At 36.5% G+C, this 25,150-nt stretch overlaps 1 protein-coding gene across 1 annotated transcript in view; it reads right to left on the bottom strand.

Moving 5' to 3' along the window:
- The window catches only part of LOC149782666 (uncharacterized), an 83,990-nt gene that overhangs the window by 28,912 nt on the left and 29,928 nt on the right, over window positions 1–25,150 (bottom strand). Inside the window, exons 11-16 of the mRNA XM_089935163.1 lie at window positions 24,756–24,802; window positions 18,408–18,521; window positions 17,902–18,024; window positions 16,247–16,389; window positions 15,562–15,700; window positions 13,795–13,924 (exon numbers count right to left, since the gene is read on the bottom strand). Of these exons, the coding sequence (XP_089791289.1) occupies window positions 13,795–13,924; window positions 15,562–15,700; window positions 16,247–16,389; window positions 17,902–18,024; window positions 18,408–18,521; window positions 24,756–24,802 (696 nt within the window). The remainder of the gene's footprint in view (window positions 1–13,794; window positions 13,925–15,561; window positions 15,701–16,246; window positions 16,390–17,901; window positions 18,025–18,407; window positions 18,522–24,755; window positions 24,803–25,150) is intronic.

Raw genomic sequence — 25,150 nt, 5'->3', positions numbered from 1 at the left:
TTTGACAAACATAATAGGACATATGACAAAATTAAAGCTATATTAAAAATTGTGATAGTAGAGATAATGCGAATGAAGGTTTGATATTTGGAGATGGTGTTGTAGTCTCTTATGTTACCTTAATCATATTTGATTTGTCCAGTTTATTATTATTATCGATGTAGACAAACTGGCGCCACATATTAGGAGAGCTTCAGACGACTCATTAAGCGTGGAATTGCGTCTCTAATTGAATACCACTGAGGAAATCAAGTTGCCTCAGACCAGACAAGGAACCAGTCAATCAGTCAAAGAATACATTAATGAATAATGAATCAACACAACAAACAAGTTATTTTTCAATTAAGCAAGAAACCTGAACATAATAAGTAATTTGCTTCGTACTGGCTTTATTGGGGCTCGGTTGATGGAGTCATCCGCTGTTGTACCTGTCATTTGTGCATACCAGGCTCCGACCTGCGTTAGATATGTGCATTTTGCGGACCATAGTGGCACTGCCCCGAGTCCTAGAATAATGGCGACAGGGATGATCGCAGCTGGCGTATTGGCTGTCATATAAGCGATGCAGCAGAGCATTGACAATGCCACTGTTCACTCGCAACCAAGAGGCGATTATGAATTGCGGTAAAACATAGAAGACTCGAACTGAGCTGCATATACCACAGAAGAACTAACGGTTCCCAAACCGTGTTCGTTATTGAGACAGCTCTGAAGGTTAGATAAAGACTGGAGGGAGCCGAAAAGGAGCAGACAAATGTGTTTCCTGACGTCATTTCCAAGGACATGATACAGCCATTCAGACACTTCTCAGTGATACCATTTGACATTGCTTCGTTTTCTTTGGATCTCATTTGTATACGTTTGTTTGACACTATTCACACGATAACTGCAAGAGATTAAAAAGTCGAAATACAAATTGCCTACCATTACCTTAATTGCTTTTCATATCTGCACTGATATTGTTCTGTTGTTTGAAGAAACAAAACTTTGAGACACTGGCAAATATCTCTTTGTGTAAAATGTATCACGACCTATTTTAAACTAGGATTGTATTAGAACCGTATTATTACTGTAGATGCAGAACATGCTAGTGTTTATTAGTCTTTCTCTATCAATGAATTTTCTTTCATATATTAAACATGATCAAAGAAATGTTGGGCTATTGATACATTAAATATTTCTATAGAAAGAGTTTTCTATATAAACTAAATAGGTAATTGGTTGCAGTATATCAGATTACGAGATATGCAGCGCAGATTATATATATTCAGGAGAAGTACGAAATCAAATGTTCTTTTCTCCTGGATCATACATGACAGATTCTGAACAAAATTAGTTTGACTGCAACGGCTTGACACAAAGAGTGACTTTGTCTGCTTGATGTGATTACAAGGTCATTTCCAAAGTTGTGGAATCACGTACTTACCCTCCCCATGTAAATAACAAGCACCCGAACATTTCACTGTTTACAATGAACGCACTTTATTACCCATGGAACTGCATTTTGGCTAACGTCCAATGTCATGTGATTGCTTCTCTTCCCAGTAACGAGGACCTTTGAGAGCGTCTATAAAGTGAGTGCAGTTTACTTAAGGAAATTTCATTACTTGTTTAACCTTAATACATAAACCATACAAGACACGAGAAAGTTGTGCGACTGATAAGATATATGCAAATAAAACAGATGATAAACACCGAAGTCTGATATCATAGTCTTGCATCATGAGTACGCAGCAATGATCGTCAAACCATCATTGCATCCCCCTTTTGTAATAGAACACACCGAGGGGTTTTAAACTATAAATAATTTCCAAATTTATAAATATAAACGATATATTTGGAATCAGATCTGTCTGCTTTCTTTAGCTATGGACTGATCATTTATTATTATAATGCTAGTTCATATTACATCTACAGCATCAATATCATTTTTCAGTTTCAATAGGTTCTTTATTTCATTTAATTTTAATGCCACTATATTACTATAGAACACAAATTGCGACTTACACAGATGAAACTCTGCAAATCGCTATGTCGTTTGAAGAATATTTGTGTGCAGCACGTGAAAAGGATTCCAGGATATAGTTAAACTATAACTGCTGTTGACTTCTCCGTAGTTAAAATACCATTTCTTTGTAACATATTGTGTTCAATATGTATTCTGTTTCTTTGAAAACCCAGCATTAAATCAAGTTCAATTTAATCAGATCACGCAAAAAATATTGTTCGAGAGACATTAAAGAGGTACGTCCAAGATCACATATAAATGTGGTTTTGTGACTTGTAAGGTCGATCGAAATGTTTAAAATACTCCGCCTTCTTAAATACTGAAACTAAAGTTGTATATTTTGCTAAGTCTAGACTGTTTATCGACGGAAGAATGCGATGTTGGCAAAGGCTTATGAGAAACAGTGTTGGAAATTTGGTCACGTACTTGTTTTTTTAGATTTAATGACACATACTCATCTAGGTTTAAAAAAGAAGTCCAGGACGGATGTTAGGCGAAGCTCTCGAAACATCCTGATTGCACTGTTAGATATGCTAACAGGTTACAGTGATACTGGTAAATCTCCATCAAGGATTGGAACTACAAAGTTGTCCAACTTAAGACGCTGTGCCTACCTTACAAAAATGAAGGAACAAGAGAAAAAGTAGCGAAAAGGGATGAAAACGAACTAAAATAAGCATGGAAAATACCTTACAGTATTACAATTATAAAAATACTTTTAAAATTGAAAATAACTGAGTTAAGCTGCAAATATATTTGAAAAGGACCTTTAAATTTATCATACCTTTTCTTGTACGTTTCCTTTTTAGATCTATATTTTCTTAACTGTTTTGATTGTGTTTACAGTAATAAATGTAATTTTGAAGAGTCTAGGCAACGCATTTGTATTTTAGGCCCAAACACATCACCCTCTAAATTCTTTTTTTGCAACGTTTTATCTGCAATCTGATAGAAAAGTGCTGGTAATTAGGTTACCTACCGCCAATGTCTCAAAGAGGGGCCCTAAACTTATAGAACATACATGTATGTCTCTGATCAGACCCAACAATGTGCAGATGTTTACATTTTCACAACAGCAACAAACCAATAAGTTAGCAACCACGCTCAGTAACCACGACGTTTAGAAAGGTTATATGTTTACAAATTAAACATACTTACCATAATTTATCCTTTCACCCATCGACATGGTTACATTATTTAGAATAAAAACATTGTCTGCGGAAAAAATCCAAAACAACTAGTACCGTGATACCTGTTACACAAGCCAAACAAGGGACAGTTTGTGGAATGAGACATTTTCAAGTTGCACGTATAGACTGTTTCATCATATGTGTCACCGCCAAAATAATTCTTGACCATATTAAAATATTAAGCAGGGAACAAATATTTCTTTTCAACTTCATACAGCAACTCTCACATGGAAAATCATAACTTCGGACTGAAGCTTATCTGCTCATTAATATAAAGCATCCATTTCTTAGGAAAAACCCGTTATTAAAAGACTTTATAGACTCAAACGGGAAATGTAATGTTAAACTTAACAGGAGATTTCTCGTTTGAGTAAAGCTATTTATTTTTACAAAATGGCAGGCTTAACAGAACATCGAAGGTTTGGATGGACAATGAATGTGAAATAGGGATATACTATTCAGCACGTGGTCATCTACTATATACTACCCCACATTATACCAACAACACGCCGGGTGCGCTGACCAGCACCCAGCACATATTATCCAACTCGAAGTGTGAAGTGACCAAAACTCAGTTATCTACTATCCAACACCGCAGCTTATGATATCAATAATGCGTGTACTTTGCCCAACACAGCACTGCTCTCTACTAATATGCCGTGTGTTGGGATCGATACCCAACCCTTACTGTCCAGCACGACCAAAACGCCATAATCTACTATCCAACCCCTACACTATTCCGTCGTGTGTAATAACTGGTGTGTGTAGTCATCTGCTACCTATTACTTATATGCATATATTCGAGATTCGTCTGTAAAGTATTTCCAATACCACAGATCATGTCAGAGGTGTCAGTAAAGATTGCATCTATTGTACTTATGTTATAAATAGCTTTAATCAAGGGAATAACTCATAATAGTTCTCAAATCGACAAGAAAGAAAGTAGCAAAAAAATTCAGAAACTTTCAAAAACTTTAGCAGAGAGTGTAAAAATGTCTAGAACATTTTATTAAAATGGTAAAATTCCGTAACCTATACAGACTTTAGCATTGAATAAAACCATCCTGAAAAATATGAAACATTTGGCTGATTCTGAAAGTATTACCAACATTTCTAACATAATACGGAAGCGGAGATTAGATTGTTAAACGAATATTTACAAATTGTAAAGCGTTTTAAAAGTTTTTAAAAAATTAATTTTTTTACATATAATAGAAAACAATTTATACAGATTTTAGCGAAGAATAAACCATGTCCTGACACTTTAAAGCTTGAAAAACACTTTTAAATTGTAAGAATAAAATGGAATACGTTAATAAAAAATATTGTATATTGTGATAGATATATATATGATAGATATATATAAACAAGCAACTATTTCATGACGATTGGAGCAACCAACACCCCATAATCAGCAACCAAGGAAGCGGGTAGAGTGACCGACACCCAGTCATATCCTATCAAACACCCTATATTCACTATCCATCCCAGATCAAACGATACATCTTTTATTTTGAACAGAAAAGTGTGTTTGCGTATATTATTCATAACGAAAGAGCAAATCAAGAAAAATACACACTTACAGTTTTTGGTTTGTTCTTGTGATTAAGATCACAATGAAATTAAAAAAACACATCAAAATAATCCATTTGCTACTTCTTCTGAACGTTCTTTCCTTTCTGCATTTCTTCGAAGGCATATGTTCTTCTTCTGCTGCTGTTACTTATGTTTATATCGCCATTTAAAGTTTCTTCACTGAAATGTTTTTATTTGAGAACATTGAGTTGCTTTGTCACAACTGACCGATCCAAGAATCGATGCTCGAATATAAAAAGAAATCATTTTGAAACAAGGTGGAAGTTAATCTTTAGGAGGTTTATTAGTCGTTCACGTTTTAAAATGGGATCCGAAAGTAATAAGAGCCAAAACATCTCAAAGCCAGTCTGAAAAGAAAAGAATAAAATCCCAAAGAAGAAACATCTCCTGCATGAGAAACAGATACTTTTTCAAGCACGCGCAAGTACTCAATACAATGTTGATCATTGACGATCTCTCCTTCCACTTTTATATTCCTCACTAAATGATAATGACTGCAAAACTTTATTTATGACCAGTATTTCCCAATTTGAAAACCCATTTCTAAAGAAACTTCTACTTTGTCTAAATCTTATATTGCTCTAGGTACCGCTGCTGCAGTAAAAAGTGCAATCTCCTAAGGAATAAGTACAAGAAAGAACACGCATGTTACAAAGTTGACTGGATTTGTCCAAACAAAACCTGGCAAGATAGAGTCCGTTAGGAAAACCATGTTACCTACATTTAAGCTGATACGGCATCCCGACAATCAGTAGAGACGAATCCGCTATAGAAAAGACGATGTGCTGGATAAGATTCACCTCTTGAAACTAAGATGTCGCAAAATTCACATCATCATCCAAACAAGCATTCTTCCAAAAAATGAAACAAAAGGGACTCCCTCCTTGTTTAGCTAAGCATTGGGATATCATATCATTACTGACTAGTAGACACCTTTACCTACTCCCAGATGAGAAGAAATGAAATCTTAGATAAAAAGGATAATGTCGACATCTTCGTGAGAAGAAGCAACAAGAGAGTGTCTTTTACAGAAGTGAAAAATAAATTATGTATTTTCTTGCACATTCGTTGCTTTGTTACCTTTACCTTTTTCAGGTACATAGTGATACATGTCGCTTTGTTACCTCTACCATTTTTTAGGTATATATTCATACGTGTTTTGCAGCATCTTTTGTCGAACTCAGTAATGTATTTCAATTATAATGTATATAAGGCATGCCTTTTTCTCTTTATGAAATTAATTGTTTACATCTATTTCTTTTTGAAGGTTCTCATTTTGCTAATGCAGTTTTCAAACATGATTAAAATATATTCATGTTCAAAAATAGTTTAGTTGAAACATGATATAAATATATTACCACTAATAGTAAAATCATATTTATAGTAATCTGTAATTATGTTACACAATAAATAAAATTGCTGGTAGCAGCAAAGTGCGCAATAACAAAAAGCAAATAAATTAGTTTAAAAAAGGGAAGATACTACTATACCTGGTGCGAAAGAGAAGTTAGCACATTCTTTAGTCAGGAGAGAAGATAACATCACAAAAGAAGAAAGATCACGTAGGGTTCAGGTTGAAAATGGACAAAGCCAAAGCAGAAAAGTTAGAAGCAAGATCCAGAAGGAATGCAGGGATATGATGAAACAATATTTGTGAAAGAAAAGCCAGGAATATGCTCCAAAACATACTCGAGGTAAATGTCCTACTTCATAGATGCTACAATTGCTGCCTTGGGATTGGGAATGAGGTATTCAATATCAGATCGATTGAGCTCTGCTTTTATTACTGTTGTACATTATACGTTTACTCATTAAGTAGCTTATCGAGTAACTGGCAAATCAATTTTCCAGAACTAATGCAAGCATGGAGAAAAATTACTTGAACATTTCAAGAAATTCATGAATTTGATGGTAATATATACTACATAAGACCAACAATATCATTAACTCTATTTACCATGTATGGCTAACGTTTACAGTTAGCTACCATGTGCTTCTAAAAAGGCTAACATATCAATAGATTCACTAGAAAAGTGATTTTGAAGTCGTTACTAGGATGATTATTGTGTTTTCATTTAATTAGTTTAGGCTGGTTATCAGGGAGCACAAGGGATATTACCAGACAAAATATTTTTAACGAATCAATCAATAATAGTGGACCAAAGGATAAAATATACAATTTACTGTTGAAAAGCAAAGAAAGAAAACAAAGAGAACCAATAACAACAAGTTTATGAAAAAATGTAAGCAAACAAATCAGGATGAATCTGATGCAACTGATGGTTGTGCATGCAATGACTCTATTTCATGCATTGAATGGGTCAGCCACTAGATCCAGTATTTAAATGCGATGGCCATTGTATCGAATAATATTTACGGTACCTACAGACATTGGAATTCTTTTTAGTTGGATCAAAATCAACTAAGAATGACTTGGCAAAAGAAAACCAATCAAATGTTACAACTGTATCAGAAAAGTACTGAGTTTTTGGTAAATTTAAAAAGACCACGTGACTCTATCCTATGCTTTTTGATGCTATTGATGATATTGTAAGTATTGACATTGTAAGTATTGATATGGTAAGTATTGATATGGTAAGTATTGACATTGTAAGTATTGATATGGTAAGTATTGATATGGTAAGTATTGATATGGTAAGTATTGATATGGTAAGTAATGACATAGTAAGTATTGATATGGTAAGTATTGATATGGTAAGTATTGATATGGTAAGTATTGATATGGTAAGTATTGATATGGTAAGTATTGACATAGTAAGTATTGATATTATAAGTATTGACATAGTAAGTATTGACATTGTAAGTATTGACATTGTAAGTATTGATATGGTAAGTATTGATATGGTAAGTATTGATATGGTAAGTATTGATATGGTAAGTATTGACATTGTAAGTATTGACATTGTAAGTATTGACATTGTAAGTATTGATATGGTAAGTATTGATATGGTAAGTATTGATATGGTAAGTATTGACATAGTAAGTATTGACATTGTAAGTATTGACATTGTAAGTATTGATATGGTAAGTATTGATATGGTAAGTATTGATATGGCAAGTATTGATATGGTAAGTATTGATATGGTAAGTATTGATATGGTAAGTATTGACATTGTAAGTATTGATATGGTAAGTATTGATATGGCAAGTATTGATATGGCAAGTATTGATATGGTAAGTATTGACATTGTAAGTATTGACATTGTAAGTATTGATATGGTAAGTATTGATATGGTAAGTATTGATATGGTAAGTATTGATATGGCAAGTATTGATATGGTAAGTATTGACATTGTAAGTATTGATATGGTAAGTATTGATATGGTAAGTATTGATATGGTAAGTATTGATATGGTAAGTATTGATATGGTAAGTATTGACATTGTAAGTATTGATATGGTAAGTATTGATATGGTAAGTATTGATATGGTAAGTATTGATATGGTAAGTATTGACATGGTATGTATTGATATGGTAAGTATCGATATTGTAAGTATTGACATTGTAAGTATTGATATGGTAAGTATTGATATGGTAAGTATTGATATGGTAAGTATTGACATAGTAAGTATTGATATGGTAAGTATTGATATGGTAAGTATTGACATTGTAAGTATTGATATGGTAAGTATTGATATGGTAAGTATTGATATGGTAAGTATTGATATGGTAAGTATTGACATAGTAAGTATTGATATTATAAGTATTGACATAGTAAGTAAAGCTACTAGCAATAATGACATAAGTCACGATGCATTTAATTTGATAGCTACCAAGTACAACAGTTATGATGATATATATACTTGGCTTTGGGCGTAATGTACACACTACTGCGAGGTTTATTCCATTGGGGTTTATTCAGACAATCTCAAAGTATTTCCTTTTTATTCCTGACAAATATGTTGCATGTTACTAATTGAGATCAGCGTTCTAAAGGTGATAGTATTTTCTAGTCTGGGTTTGGTCGAAGTGTTAATGTTTTTTGGTCGTTACTTCTATAACATCATCTAGCAATTTTAACAACATCTATCTAGAAACCCGACGGAAAATCTTAGTATTCTAATACTTCAATATGTCTTATTGCATTGCACCCTTCTCCTTCGGCTCAAGGTGAACAAAAATAACATAGTTTGGAAATTCGTACACGCCCTGTTGAAACACCGTTTATGTTTTGCTCCAAACTAATTCACTAGTACATTATTTATATATTGCCTTAGTTGATTCGCTCACTGATCATTCATACAACTGTACTGACAGTTTAATTCTCGAATTTAAGAAGACAGAGATGAGAAATAGTTTCTGAAATATTTTATAATTAGCATTATATATGCCAACTTGCCTTTATGGTCAAGGGAATAACTTGTTTGCTGTGCTCTCTCATTGGTTCCGTAATCACAGTCATTTAAAAATTATTCAGTATGATTTATGTTGGAAGCATGTACATGGTATACATTATTGTCTGTAACTGGTATACTAATAAAGGGATATTAACAAAATACTGTAATATGTGGAGATGTCAATACTGTTATGGAGATACTCATAGATTTCTACGGAGATAATATTGCAATAATCCAGTTAATTGTAAATCACGATACTCACTGAGATGGATCAGACATGTTTACGGATAAAACATTTATGGCTTATGACTGGTTACTTTAACTACTTACAGTGAAGCAAGGTCGAGATCTGGCATATTTCGTATCAGCTGTGGAAGATAGAGCCAAAGCACAGTTGGATTTGTTTCCAGGCCAATATCTACTATAATTGTACTGACTAATCAAATAAAAATTTAGTCTGGGGGAGAAAAACAAATATGTAAACAACGTTAAAAGGCGCGTGTCAATTCATCGCCATCACGTTTAGAAATGTGTGAATGTTCTTTTCTTCGTATAGTTTTTATTTCTTCTCATTATTTAGATATTTGCTCGATTCTCACTTCTATTTTCAGTGATACTCGCATTGTATAACCCTTATACGTTTTACTTGATTTAACTTTGATTTTCTCCGTTCTATACGTGCTACTAGAATGTAATAAACTCCCAGTCAATGATTATGTTATTGTTTCTGATGGGCACCTGAGATGTAGCAACGTACCGTTCTTGTGCAAAATACAATATATATATATATATATATGCGATAATTAGTAAAATCGCTACATTTGTGATACTAGTCCCACTTACGTTGCGCTTCAGCTATTTCACGAGTATACTAATGTAGTTGTTTTGATCGCTTGATTCTTTCAATTTATATGGGACCGTAAGAATAATAAGAAAATAGTGTATCCAGATAGGTATGTCATAATCTAGTGCTGCTTATGTTTAGGAATGTGAAATATTCCTTTTCGCACTCTGCTGTTTTCAACTTTTTTGAAATGGGTTAGTGATGACTAGTAGAGATCAGCTGATTAGTTAATTAACGTCGTTCAGTTGTATAAGCGATTAGGTGTTACAAATATTGAAAACAAAATCGATATTACAGTTTCACTTGGTGATAACTTCATTGTTAAAAGTAAAGTTCGAGTTAAAATTAACTGTTGTGTAGTGTGTGTGTGTGTGTGTGTTTGTGTGTGTGAGAGAGAGAGAGAGAGAGAGAGCGAAGGTAAGTAAACGGAACATATAGATCTTGACATTCAGAAAATTTAGTTTGAACAATATTGATTCTACAGTGGTTATTTCACAAGTACTTTATATATATATATGATATCTTGTTTAAAACATACATGACTCTCCCTCCAAGCTTTTATTCCTTCCCATGTTGTTTTTCCAATAAATAAGATTTAAAAAGAAAACACAAATAGTACATTCAAGCATATTGCAATCAAGACACGTTTGACAAGTCCATTTTATTAAATATTCACTTCAATTTGTATCGTAAATCTTAGTTCATCGATGTTTGGTAAGATGTGTCTAACAGTAATGCTGATAATTTGCAAACGTTCCAACTTAAACCTGAGGGTGTACAGTGTATTTGTTTTCCAGTAGGAATAGAATGGAATTGATGTATATGTTCTATGTACAAGTTAACGATAGAGACATAAATAACTAGACAACACACAGGCAGTTTGATGTCAAGACAAATCCTCTTGTTATTCACAGAATTACAGCATCTACCAGTTACCATGTCGATATGAAACAACATACATCATCACCTTACAGCAATGTGAACATGCTAGCGGCAATTGCTTGGTTTTGTCTAAACATGTATTATTATGGGCCAGTGCCATAGATTGCCCAATGAACTCTTTTGACTCTTGAATCCAATTAAAATATATTTATTAGAAACGTTTGCTGATATGCTGTACACATGTTGTAATTATTTTTCTAAAGTTGGAAATTCTCTAGCAAATAGGTATTGGGCAACATTTCATAATCAGAACATGACCAAAGACTAATGTTATCTTTCAGATTCAGGTGATAGTTTGGGTTAAATAAATGGATATAAAATTGTGGATTTAAAGTGTATATTTAAATAATCGTATCTGGGTATTCAATAATTATGAAATATTTGAAATATGCTTGTTAATATGCTATTCCATGAGGTGGTTGCTAATATACCTTAAATTAAATACGTATGCTTTGACCTTCTTTAAAAACATAACATAGCTCATTTGATGCGGTAGACAGAGAAAAGTGAAACAAATGTTGCGGCATTATACTTGTATTTTATTCCAAATCACGACACTTCAAGTGATAACAAAATATTAATTTAAAGCACAATTATCTATTACATCCTGTATTCAACGTAATGGTTTGAAGTGCTTAATTAAGAGCTGAACCCGCTGCTTTGTAAAAACTATCAAACAAACAACATACATTCTGAAAGCATGTGTCTCAATCCCGGATTAAACCCGGGTATAGTTTGGCCCAGGGGAAAAAGTCTCCTAGGCTAAGCTATGCCCGGGGTGTACAATAGCCTGGGCCAGACCATACCTCTTCAGGCCAGAATATGCCCGACTTGTATATTAAATTAATATTTACTTATCGTTCTGGTCATTACTTGTAGCAGGAAAACATGAACAAAACAAGAACACAATCATCACCACCTTTTCTGAGTTTATTGAGGTATGTTTTAGCTTTAGCTTAAAGAAATAAGAATACCATTGTGATTTAAAAACTAGCACATATTGATGGGAGTGTTCGAAATATAATAGTTCATCAATACAATTGCACTGGAAGAATGTGAGATGAATTGCATCATGATTCTTGATTCCTGCTTCAAGTTTTCCACAAAAAGCTCTAACTGTTGTGCATTGACATCTACCATATATATATATATATATATATATATATATATATATATATATATATATATATATATATATATATATATATATAATCTTATCTTGTACGTATATACCTTGACAGACTACGAGTACGACTGAAACATGTCACTTAACTTACCTGACAAAGCTGAATCCTCAATAAAATATTGAAAAATTAAGTAATTCTTGTGTATATCGCTCAACACTATTGATATCATGGAGATATATTTTGACCTGAGGGGTATGAATTGGCCTAGGCCATAATATATCCCAGGGGTATCAATTGGCCCAGGCCATAATATACCCAGGTATAATCTAGCCTTGGCCGCTTTAACCCCAGGTATACTCCGGACTGAGGGTATACTATTGCCTGTTACACCGGCGTGATATTCTTGTAAGTTATTGGCATGCATGCATACACGGAGGCTCCTTACACCATACTGTTGTTGGTTTGATCAACATCAGAAATGGATCTTGCAAAAGGGTTAGGCTTAGAGAGTTAGGGTTGTAAAGCACGATCATGTCAGGAGAGAGACTGTACCTACAAAATTTGAAGAGTGTTCGAAATTATGTATGAGGGAGGTAGCTCTTCTAGTATATACAGCTGATACAAACATCGCTTTTGACATTGCCGGCGTGCACGTTTGACAATGTTCTTCAGCTTCACAAAAGTTACTCACATAATTTAGTTTTGGCCATGGTATTACGTTGAATATTGTACTTGGTGAAATAATTTATCTTCGTTTTTAACATTATTTAAAACAAAGTATTTAAGGTAAGCTTATCATAGATACATGTAATTTGAAGCAAACACGTTACCAGTGTATATTAGTACTGGATATTAGTAAACATATTTGATATTGAATACAAAGTAGACAATAGTGACTGTTTGTATAGAAAAGTGGACTGACTTTGATACAGTGCAATCACTGAACGGAAATATTCCGCTTTAATTATAATACAACTGGTATTGAATTTATAGCTGAAGAGAAAAAAGCACATAGACATTAGATAAATCTTACGAACAGTCATGTAAAAACGTTAGAAGTAGCGGCCATCTCATATGTATTTCAGTAGAATGCTAAACGCAGGGGTGAGTGGGTGCTCACTACCGAGCGAATAAATCACCTTATTGTGGTCCATTATTTCCTTTATTTCGAGGATTTTAAGACAGCTGTCTTTGTCAACTGAAGTTTTCACTTGCATGTTTTCCCTGTTTCACATTTGCACGACTCGTCAGCAAGCCGTTCAAAGCCGAAGATTGATACTTCACATCATGCATCAAGAAACAATACCCAAACACCTAATACAAAGAATCCTACGAATTCTTTATATTAAGAAATTAGGCAGGATTCGTATTACGAACCAAACTGATTATATCATAAAGCCTCTTCAATGATGTACGTTATGACATCTTCTCCTCTATACTGGCTAATTACTCGGTCTGAAACATATCTTCCTAACACTGAATTCCCGTAATCAACAAACAATCACGACAATCAACCAAAGCTATATGCAGAGACGAAAATACAATTAGCACATGCGTCCAGTTATTACAGCAAAATCCTAAGGATTTGTATCCCAAGAATTAAAGTGTATCTTATTCCAGTATATTTTTGTATTAAAACATATTTACAAATGTAAAGATCAAACAGAAAGAGTACATGGTTATACATAAAAACGCAGGAGGGAAATATTAAAACACTTTTTACACATTTATCTTCTTATGGTTACATCAATTAAAATGGGCATATGTACAAGGTTGCAATCTGTTCCACTGACGTTTTCTTTTCCCTCGAGATTCAGAATGAACAGTCGTGCAGCATCATGCAAAAGCCTGAACTTCTCCTAGAATGTAAAGATAATCTTTGTTTGAGTATTTCATATTGTATGCATAAAAGTGTGTTTGTGTATGTATGGATGTGTTATGCATGCGTGTATTATGTACACTATCTCCCATGCCCCGTTTAATACAAAAATAATGCACTTAGCAACTGCTGTATCAAATTCGTAGATAATTAAATGGTGACAACGTCATGTTTAATATTAACAAAGGTAATTAACATCATATTGTGTATTTACAAAGGTAATTTAACTCTTTGCACCCTTGTCATGGCTTAAAAGGTTACAGCGTCTGCCTCGCATGCGGAAAGTCGCGGGTTCGAACCCCGGCCAAGTCATACCAAAATCTTTTAAAAATGGTACTGACAGATGCCCCGTGTTTACATTGCATAGCATAACATTTTCCTACAGGTAAATAAAACTCAGTCGGATGTTATGGATTTCTTTCTGGTTTTAAATATCAATACGTTAACGCACCCTGGGTGGCCGAGTAATCTAAGTTGCTCGCCGTTATGGATCATGAACATTTCACCTCTGTCATCCTGAGTTCGAGTCTCTGGCTTGGTCAAAGTAGGTATGTGAGAACGCTTGCCAGTAGCTACCGGTGGGTCGGTGGTTGTTCCTTAAGTGTTTCCCCACATTCTTACTCCACCAGATACCAGCTTCTAGTACCAATTTTAAAAGTATTTGATATGACTCGGCCGGGGTTCGAACCCGAGACCATCTGCATCCGATGCAATTGAAATACATTTCCGTTTTTGGTCATATGTATAAATCATTTTCACTTCAAAGCTATAAATGTGGCCAGAGATTCCCTAAAGTGAATGGTTAAACTCTTTTATTAACATTCTCTCTCCAATGTTGTTTCTTTTCTTCTTGATATCGTGTAAATATTTGAAACGTCCCGAGAAAAGTACGCAAATACTATGTTAACAATCTTACTTAATTTAAGGTAAAATTAGGCTTGATTTCGAAGCTGTTTTTTATTCTCTCCAAAATAACTTCCACACCTTTTTAGCTGTATTCCTATCAGAGACTACAGAAAACAAGCAGACGAGTTTGCGGTTACAATGTGTGACATTTGTCATCTTATTCAAACCCCTTGTGCTGTAAATTGTTTTCTTATTTTTCATTATTACATTTCTTTATTTAGCTTTGTTTCCATACAACATGTACTGGAAACTAAACTGTAGGGTTTAGAGAGGATATTGGTAACGAGGAGCGAATTTAACCACACTTATATGCATACGACGATTTACAATTTGACACATATGGCATATGTAGCTATTCAATACAACACTCTCCAAACCATCATTGTTATATATACAAGTGCCTACCCCACCCCACCCCCCGCTCTAGGTAGGAAAACATAGTTTTACATGTATCTGTAGAATACATAGTGCAGTGCGTGCAGGTTTGTGTGTTGTATATGTATATGTATATATATGTTTATATACATACACAGTACACTTATGCACTTTTTTAATTTTATTTATATATGTATACTTACATGAATATGGAGATTTATATCACTGAAACAGTTCATTCTTTCATGAGAAACGTAAATTGTTCTTACTTTCCTGTTTTACTTTACTGTTTTAATGGAAATGTTGATACTGTATATGATGTAAGCTTTTTCTTACGAATGTATCCACTTCAAAAATGTTCTTTTCTCTTGCGTGTTTCATCGATTCGTCCAGGTCGAAAAATCCCGTCTCATCCAGATGACACAGAACAGAAAAAACTCCGTACACTATTCCATGTTGGCCTGATCTGGTCGCCCTGCAACATGATAACAGGTACAATATGCAACAGGAAAGTGTTCAGACGTTTTACAAGTTTAATTTTAACTTTGACGAGACCGGCTTATGGTACCTTTCGTCAAAATATTCCCAGATATTTTGTTTTCCTTAAACAGTTAACAGTTGCTTCCCTTTTATTTCAGCAGAAATGTAGAAGTAAGAACATAGATACATAACATACCTTAAAAAAAGAAATGAGTAGAAAAATTCCAACACACATCTCTCTCGAAAAAAGCAAATGTAGAAAGCTTAAACTACATTGTATTTTGCCCAATATCATTGTAAAGTTCTACAATATCTTTTCTATTCATTGTTTAACATACGATATGGGGGGTGCTTTTAAAAAAAAAATTATTGCCAAGCTTAATATTGATTGAAGTACGTAGAACACGAAGTAATTCTCATCACTGTAAAATAATTTAATGTTTTACTTCGTGTTTGTTAAATATTTTTGGAAGATCTGTGTCGAAAAATGACAAACTTTCAACTTTATAAAAATTAAGTTAGCATTGCAGTAAGTAATTACTTGATGTGAATCAAGACATTTTGTTCGGCACTTTCAGAAGTGGTCCTGACACCGTGGATATAAATTATTGCCAGCATTTTAGCATTGACCAGTAATTCCTCATCAAGCTTAAATGTTGCTGCAATATACAATACAGATCGTTCCTGAAAATAAGAATGAATATATATATATATATATATATATATATATATATATATATATATATATATATATATATATATATATATATATATAATATTTATCAATATGAAACGAAAAGTCATTATTCTGTTATGTTACTCCTCCCGTTAACAAACAATTTATAACACACATGCCCAATACAAACATTTACATTGTCGTTGTCTCTGTAATGTAGACCACCTTCTTCAACTTTCAGGACCTGTATAGATTTTTATTCATATAATTTTGCGAATAATCCAGCTGGTTAAATCGGGAATTGCTTCTTTATTTGGAATGCCTGTAGCACTAGTACGTCACACATTGTGCTAGATATCTCTATTTTTTGGAATGTCCGTAGCTTTTATAGGCCACACCTTGTGCTAGATCATTATTATTTGGAATGTGCGTAGCTTTTATGGGACACAAATTGTGTTAGATCACCCTATTATTTGGAATGTGCGTTGCTTTTATGGGACACACCTTGTGCTAGATCACTAATATTTGGAATGTGTTTAGAATTTATAGGCAATAAGTAGTAATTTATCACTCTAACTTTTGGAATGTGCTTGGAACATATAGACCACACCGTTGTGCTAGATCAGTCTACTATTTGGAATGTGTTAGGAATTTATAGGCCACACCTTGTGCTAGATCACTCTAATATTTCGAATATGTTTGGAATTTATAGGCCACACTTTCTGCTAGATCGCTCTAATATTTCGAATGTGTTTGTAATTTATAGGCCACAGCATGTGCTAGATCACTCTAATATTTGGAATGTGTTTGGAATTTATAGGCCACACTTTCTGCTAGATCGCTCTAATATTTCGAATGTGTTTGGAATTTATAGACCACACTTTCTGCTAGATCGCTCTAATATTTGGAATGTGTTTGGAATTTATAGGCCACTCCATGTGCTAGATTACTCTAATATTTGGAATGTGTTTAGAATATATTGGCCATACCTTGTGCCATGCCACTCTGATATTTGCACAACTTTGAAGATAAGTCACCTTAGTAGGTCACTTATATTTGTAATTTATAAACAAGCTTCAATACCGTGCATGTTAGTAGGATATTGTAGAATATTTAATTTTCATTAAAAGCATTCGATGGATGGTGGGTCCCACAGACTAGATGGGCAAATGCGGGGATTTACATTTCAACTTGCCCAACTCCCGGGACAAGCTCAAGTCCGGCTCGGGGAACCTCATGTTTCAAAGTAACTTGCCCACAGGCAAGTCAAAAACAATTGAGAGAGAGATATCCAATGTATTTTGGTAACTTCCAGTGCATGAGATGATTTGTTATGATATTTCATATGATGTAAGGTATATTTCACAAGGAAGGTTTCAAGAACTGCGTTAATTTCCAAACGACATTGTTTACTAGTCTGTATTCATTGTGTGTAAACTGTTGTTGAATATATAAAAAATATTTCAGACGTACAGCAATACAACAATGCAAGGAATGGATCAGTAAAGTTGGGTACATACTTTGCTACCAGATATTAACTGAAGTTTCACAACACGTATTCCCGACAAGTATTCCTCATTAACTCCTTGAACTTGAACATGTATGAACGAAATGTTGGTACTCTTGTTTAGATCCACATCTCCCTGAAATAATGTAGAGATTAACGTAAGAGGACAACTTTCTAACCCCAGAAAGATTATAGGAAACAAGTAACGGTTAATAGATCTTCGCATGGGACTTTATCGAATCTTCAAAAGATATGAATTTGTTCCATTCACACAACAACACAAAAAGACGAAAAAATATACATACATGTTTCTTTTTTTAAGACTGAAATAACTAGTTCAGTTTTTACATAAACTGCTGTCTGTCTTTAGGAATTAATAAATTATATTAAAATATCACCTTGTATATACGTGTACAGTGCAAATAGCACACATAATTGTTGGTAATTATCGTATAAACAAAACTAATAAAGAGTTGTCTTTAAACAGTATTAACATTTTATGAAACGTCAAACATTTACCTCGGCATCAAGGTCCACGATGGTCGTAATATTATTATCCACAACGTTATTCCAGAAGTTTGAAGTCATAACCGACGTTGCTGTTACCACGCAGACTCTTCCTTTCTCGCCAAGCTAGAAATTCAGCAAATATTGTAAGGTAACGTTCGAAGTTAAATTAAGGCGAAGGGTCAATTAGACACACAATCTTCAGTGTCAAGTTCTCATTTTTTTTTTTGATAGAATAAAATGTGCAGATTGAGCATGCATTTTACGGTAAAATTTATTCCAAACCAATTCCAGAACATACTCTTAAATTTAACGACGAGTTAGGTTATCTAAACTTCTCTTGACGGGGCCCCGAGTGGCCGAGTGGTCTAACGCACTCTCCGTTACGGATCACTGCCATCTTACCTCTGTCTGCGTGGGTTCGAGTCTCGGATTCAGCGAAATCTTGCCAGTAGCATCTCGTGGGTCGGTGCATCTAACCGGGGTGTTCCCGGGTTCTTCCTCCACCATTAATATTGGCCGCCATGTATAGTCTATCATGTGCTGAAACATGGTGTTTAACCGTAATACAACAACAACATCAACTTCTCTTGACTAAGTCTCGGTTTGTTGTTACGCGTGACGTCATTGCAGACCAGCCACTAATGTTTTAGGTTATTTTGGCATCCTTTAGTCTTGAGAGACGAAGGAACTGCGCCCATGAGAGATGTCACGGTTGGTGGTTGTGCAGCGTCTGCTGTCGCTAAGTAATCCAATGCGGGAGTGGCAGTCCTGGCTGCACTTGCTGCACTTGAAGGTTGTGTCAGGTGTTTGGTTGGAGCTGCTTCTTCTTCCTCTGCATCGTCTTTCATCAGTTAGCAAGCGTTGCTTGTCCTCTCCGGCTTTCAGACCAGTGATCAGAGCATGTCACCAGCTTGATCTGTCTAGAGCGAGCTCTTCCCAGGTGTTGACATCGATATCAAGGGCTTTCGTGTCATGCTTCCAGACAACCTTGAAGCGGAGATGTGGCCATCCGATCGACCTTTTGGCAGAGGCGAGTTCCGAATAAAGAATGTCTTTGGAGATCCGTCCGTCAACCATCCGACGTACATGGCCTATCCATCTGATGCAGTGTTGGCGGAGGAGTGTGATCATGCTAGAAATCTTGGAACGCTCGAGCACCTCGTTGTTGGTTACTCGATAGCTCCAGGTGATCCCGAGTATGCGTCGAAGCATATTATGTGAAAGGCGCTCAGTCTTTTCTCTTGTGAGGCGTACAGAGTCCAGGTTTCACTTGCGTACATGAGAGTGCTTAGCACGCATGCACGGTACACGGTGACCTTAGTGTTCATGGTCAGCATGCTGTTGTTCCACACTCTCTGCGACAACCTGGAGAGAGTTGTTGATGCCTTTTCGGTCTACTTGTTGAGCTATGCATCGAGCGAGAGGTTGTTGGTGATGGTAGAGAAAAGGTACATCAACTGACTCACCACCTCAAGTTCGTAGTTGTTGATGATGATGCTTGGGGGTCCGCGTCCTGAAGCATCACGTTTGTTTTCTTTAGGCTTATGGTTAGCCCAAAACTCATCACATGCTTTAGCAAAGCGGGCCATCAGGCGCTGAAGCTCAGCTTCTGTGTGGGTGGCTAGAGCAGCATCGTCTGCGAAGAGCATGTCCCTGGTGGTTACTTCACGCACTTTGCTCTTTGCCTTCAGTCGTGCCAGCTTGAACAGCCTGCTGTCTGATCGTGTGTGCAGGTAAATCCCTTCTGTGGACGTCCAAAAGGCATGCCTGAGCAGGACTGCAAAGAAGAAGATGGCGAAGAGCTTGGAGGCAAGGACACAGCCCTGTTTAACTCCACTGCGGATGTCAAGGGGGTCGGATGTTGAGCAATCCTACTGCACTGTGCCTTTCATATCATCGTGGATGGACTTTATCATCCTTAGCAGCTTTGGAGGGCAACCAATTTTCGCCAGGATTGTGAAGAGTCCTACTCTGCTGACCAGATCGAATGCCTTGGTGAGGACTATAAAGGCCAGGAAGAGGGGTCTGTGTTGTTCTCTGCATATTTCCTGCAGTTGCCTGACAGAGAAGATCATGTCGATTGTAGACGTCTCTGCGCGGAACCCGCACTGCGACTGTGGGTAAACTCTGTCAGCAAGCGTCTGCAGTCTGTTCAGGATGACGCGTGCGAAAACGTTACCCACGATACTGAGAAATGATATGCCCCTGTAGTTGTTGCAGTCTTTTCTGTCGCCCTTGTTCTTGTACAGGGTTATGATGTTAGCATCTCTCATGTCCTGAGGCACTGCACCCTCGTCCCAGCACTGGCAGAGGAGGTCGTGCAGGTGTATGAGCAGCACGCTACATCCACACTTGATGAGTTCTGATGTGATGCCATCCTTCCCTGGGGCTTTACCTAGAGACAGTTTCTCTAAGGCCTTGTTTAGTTCGTCTACAGTAGGTTTCTCGTCCAGTTCGGCCATGAGAGGGAGGTTTTCAATGGCGCTGAGGACATCATTGGTCACGTGGTTCTCTTTGGAGTACAGTTCGGAGTAGTATTCCACCCAACGCTCCATCTGCTTGCCCTTGTTGTGGATGGTATCGCCTGTGGCGGACTTCAGTGGTGCTGTCAGTTTCTTCGTGGGACCCATTGCTTTCTTTATGCCATCGTACATGCCTCTGATGTTTCCAATATCTGTTGCTGACTGGATACTCCGACAGAGCTGAAGCCAGTATTAATTGGCACACTGCCGTGCTAATCTCTGCACTTTGCTTCTGGTAGACCTGTATGCCTGTAGTGTCTTCTGACAGGGGGATCTCTTGTATTGCAGGTGAGAACTGCGACGCTCTTCTATGGCTGGCATGAGTGTGGCAGAGTTAGCCTCAAACCAGTCATTGTTCTTTGATTGCTTCTTATCAAAGATCCGTGTGGCTGTGCTGTACACAGTCTCTCTGATGTGATCCCATCTTTCTTTGGTACTGCCGTTGGGGGGTTCTGAGTCAAACGTCTTGGAAAGAGCATAGGTGAATTCCTCAGCCTTGTCGGGATATGATGTCTTGCTCACATCAATGCGTGGTTGACCCTCTTGCCTAGGGCGGTGGATCTTTTTTGTCTGAAGCTTCATTTTGCAGCACAGCAGCGAGTGGTCTGTGTCGCAGTCAGCACTGTGGAAGGTACGGGTAAGAACCACACTGTTCATGGCTGACCATCTTGTAATGATCAAGTCCAGCTGGTGCCAGTGTTTAGATCGGGGATGCCTACAAGACACTTTGTACTGTGGCTTTGTCTGAAAGAATGAATTGGTGATGCTGAGTTCGTGGTACGAGCACATCTCTAGAAGGCGCTGTACATTCTCATTCATCTTCCCAACACCAAACTTGCCAAGACAGGAGGGCCAAGAGTCATGATCGCACCCACCCTTGCATTGGAGTCGCCCAGCAAAATCAAGTTCTCTTCCTTGGGAATTTTGTCGAGGAGCGAGTTTAACTCATAAAACGTATCCTTGGTATCTGTGGAGGATCTTAGTGTGGGAGCGTAAACACTGATCAGGCTGACAGGCCCGTTTGTGGTGTGGAGGCGGAGGGATAGCAGTCTTCCATTTCCTTGTTGGCAGGATTATATCATTCCCAGCAGAGTGTTCCTGACAGCGAATCCAACACCAAACTCTCTGGCTTCATCTGCACTCTTTCCTTGCCAGAAGAATGTGTACTTCTTTTCTCTGAGGGACCCATAATCTGGTAGTCGTGTCTCCTGTAGTGAGGCGATGTCGACCTGGAGCCTTGCAAGTTCGTCGTTGATGACTAAAGTCTCACGAACATCAATGATTCTCTGGAGATCATCTGAAAGCCCAGTCAGCATGGTCCGGACATTCCAGGTACCTAGCTTGAGGATTGAAGTCTTTTTTATTTTTATTTTGTTATTTCTTGGTGCAATAGTTGCAGTCCGCTTGTCAGGCACTCGCGTACCTTAAGCCTTACGCACCCAGCAAGGCAGGCGAACTGTGGCGGGACGTCACCTTATTGGCTGGGGGCTTCCCAGTTTGAGGCGGGCGTTAGCTGTCCAGTGAAACATGTTGGTCTATCCCACCGTCAGAAGTAACCCCTGGCATCCGGCTCTACACCAATCGAGCGGTGACTTATAATCGGTAAACTGCTGCTTCCGTTTTGTGTCGCCGCTATGGAGCGAAGCTGGAGTGTCCTCTCCATGGCGCAAGCCTGGGCAGGGTGATGTGGAGAATCAACTGTTGCCCATCCAGCTGATCCCCCCTTTCCACGCAGCTGATGGATCCAAGGGAAAGGACAAGCCGATACGTCATGGCACCAGCTGCGTAGCAGGAGTTGCCGAGATGACACTGAAATCAATGTCAAGTCGCCTTAGAGACTCCGACTCCGGATTTTCTGTTGAGGTTTACTCCCTTAGGCTATCCCCTGAGATGGTATAGTCGCAAATCAGTGAAGGTTTGAAATCGGAGTTTACCTTCACCAAGATGGGCGACCACCCAAGGTTGACAACCCCTATCTGCCCGAAGCATCTGGTTTTGAGGCTCGAGAAGCTCGCCTGTCATCCCTTCTCCAGTATGTTTAAACAGGTTCCGCCACTCGTGAAGGCCTGGAGATGGATTTGGTTGTCAGAGGCTCTATCAGATGAAGCCATTGGGAGATTTCCAAGGGAAGTGGGTGCTTATCTCCACCATCGGCCCCGGCGATGACAATCCTTGAAACCCACTAATGTAGAAATGTATTAATCACAAGTTCTTTCCATGTGAACATTACGTATTTTGTGCAGTAGGCTATAACAAATAAAAGGCTATTATTTTCCTTTGTCTTCAATTTTAGCGATCAACTGATTGTATTAACTCATTGCGAGAAGTATTAAGAAGAAATGTCAGAGAATGTCCTACTACTATTTATTTGTTCCAAGCATTTTACAAGAGACCAAATCACCACAAATTCTTTTATAAATATCGACAAAAGGATTTGGGCAAGTATCTAAGGACAATGAACATGAGAGAGAGAGAGAGAGAGAGAGAGAGAGAGAGAGAGAGAGAGATAAAGAAGACACACATGTAACTTAAACCTTTAATTTATATATTTATGATGGAGAAATAAGGCCGGAAACACCAAGTAAAACAGAGCAAAATATTATGTAACGAGAGACGGTATAACTTTTGAAGATGGAGGAAAGTCATTGTCGTTTATAAATACTAAAGCTATCGATCGGATGTATTTATTTTCTCAATGTCTTACATAATAAACAAGTTAGGTATTACGCTGAGATCGCGCTTCCCTATTTAAATACAGAGTATTTTCCTAATTAATCTCCATAATTAGCTAATACACAAGCTCATCCACTTACCGATCACCAGATGTCGGTAAAGCGTTATTTATTAGGCATTCCAACGGACCGATGTCGGTTCTTCTACCAGGTTAAGTTTGATTCATTATGTGATAACATCTGGTTTTGAAAGCTTTGCGTGTTACAAAGAGGCCTACCTAAGCTTAAATTGGTAAGTTTGGCCAGTTGTGCTATATGATATGAACATATTCATAACGATATTACTCAAAATCTTTTCGCTAACCTTTTCGAAATGATCAATATGAAACCAAATGTCACATAGGAATAAAGTGATTAATGTTCTAAGGAGTTTAAATATTTTCTAAATTTTATCTTTAAAGCTTAGAGCTAATTAGTAGACGTGGGTAAATTTTATTTGCCAGGTTTTCTTATGTCTAATTTGACCGTAGTTATAGCAGTGTGTATTTATAGAAGTACATATCGTATTCTGCGTTTGTATTAAGGCAAGATAAAAATTCATTTCAACAACATACTATTAAAACCAAATATACCAAAATGGCTTGGATATTATCAAATCTTCATTATTTACGTAAAAATTAATTATGTTAGACTAGGTTAAATGTAGCATCATTATTAACTCCTTCATAAAAAATTCAGGTCTTTTAAATGAACAGTCTTTTTATTTCAGTTTTAAAATTTCCTTCAACGTATACATTTTATTGTTTTATCTTTCATATATGCAGGTACCGAACAATGTACCTATCGCAAACTTGTATATAAGCAAGCATTTATTAATGTCTCTGTCATTAATCTTATTTCCTTATATTGCAATGTTATGACCGTCTACCTTTCAATTTTCTTTGTCTTTGTTAATGTCTGTTTGTCTTAATGTTGTGTAATATCCTAAGCGTATCGTGGTTTCCTTTATTCAAATGTCCGTCATAAATTGTTCACGCTTTTCCTTTCTTTTTCATGAATTTTTTTATAGTTACTGTTTGACATGGATAATAATTTTGGGAATAGAACACATTCCTGATAATCGCATTGATAAAATAAATGTGTGGAATAATGTAATAGCTCACGTGATATATGTCCATAGCACCTGCACCATCCTTGGATAATGGTTCATCTGTTTGAAGTTAGAACAATAATTTTAAATTCATCCAAATTAACATTAAAATTAAAATTAAAATAAATCGTTCTAGAAGCACCATCATCTTTGTGCCACCGCTTTGTTATTTGTTTCGTACATAAACCAATGCGTTTCTACGTGTATAATACAGACCCACGATATATTATGACCATTTCATTTTCCTCACTAAGAAAAGTTTTATACACAGGTTTGACATTTGATTGCACACATATACACAAGCAGAGAGAGAGAGAGAGAGAGAGAGAGAGATTATTGCTAAAACGTGTGCCCAACGTCGTGTTATTTGTTTTTTGGTATAAACTAATAAACTATAACAAATTTTGG

Source organism: Sinohyriopsis cumingii, chromosome 15 (genome assembly GCF_028554795.1).
Source record: "Sinohyriopsis cumingii isolate HCF-2022 chromosome 15, ASM2855479v2, whole genome shotgun sequence".
Classification (NCBI taxonomy): Eukaryota; Metazoa; Mollusca; class Bivalvia; order Unionida; family Unionidae; genus Sinohyriopsis; species Sinohyriopsis cumingii.
The sequence above is the reverse complement of the archived record's forward strand: the minus strand, read 5'-3'. Positions and strand labels throughout refer to the sequence as shown.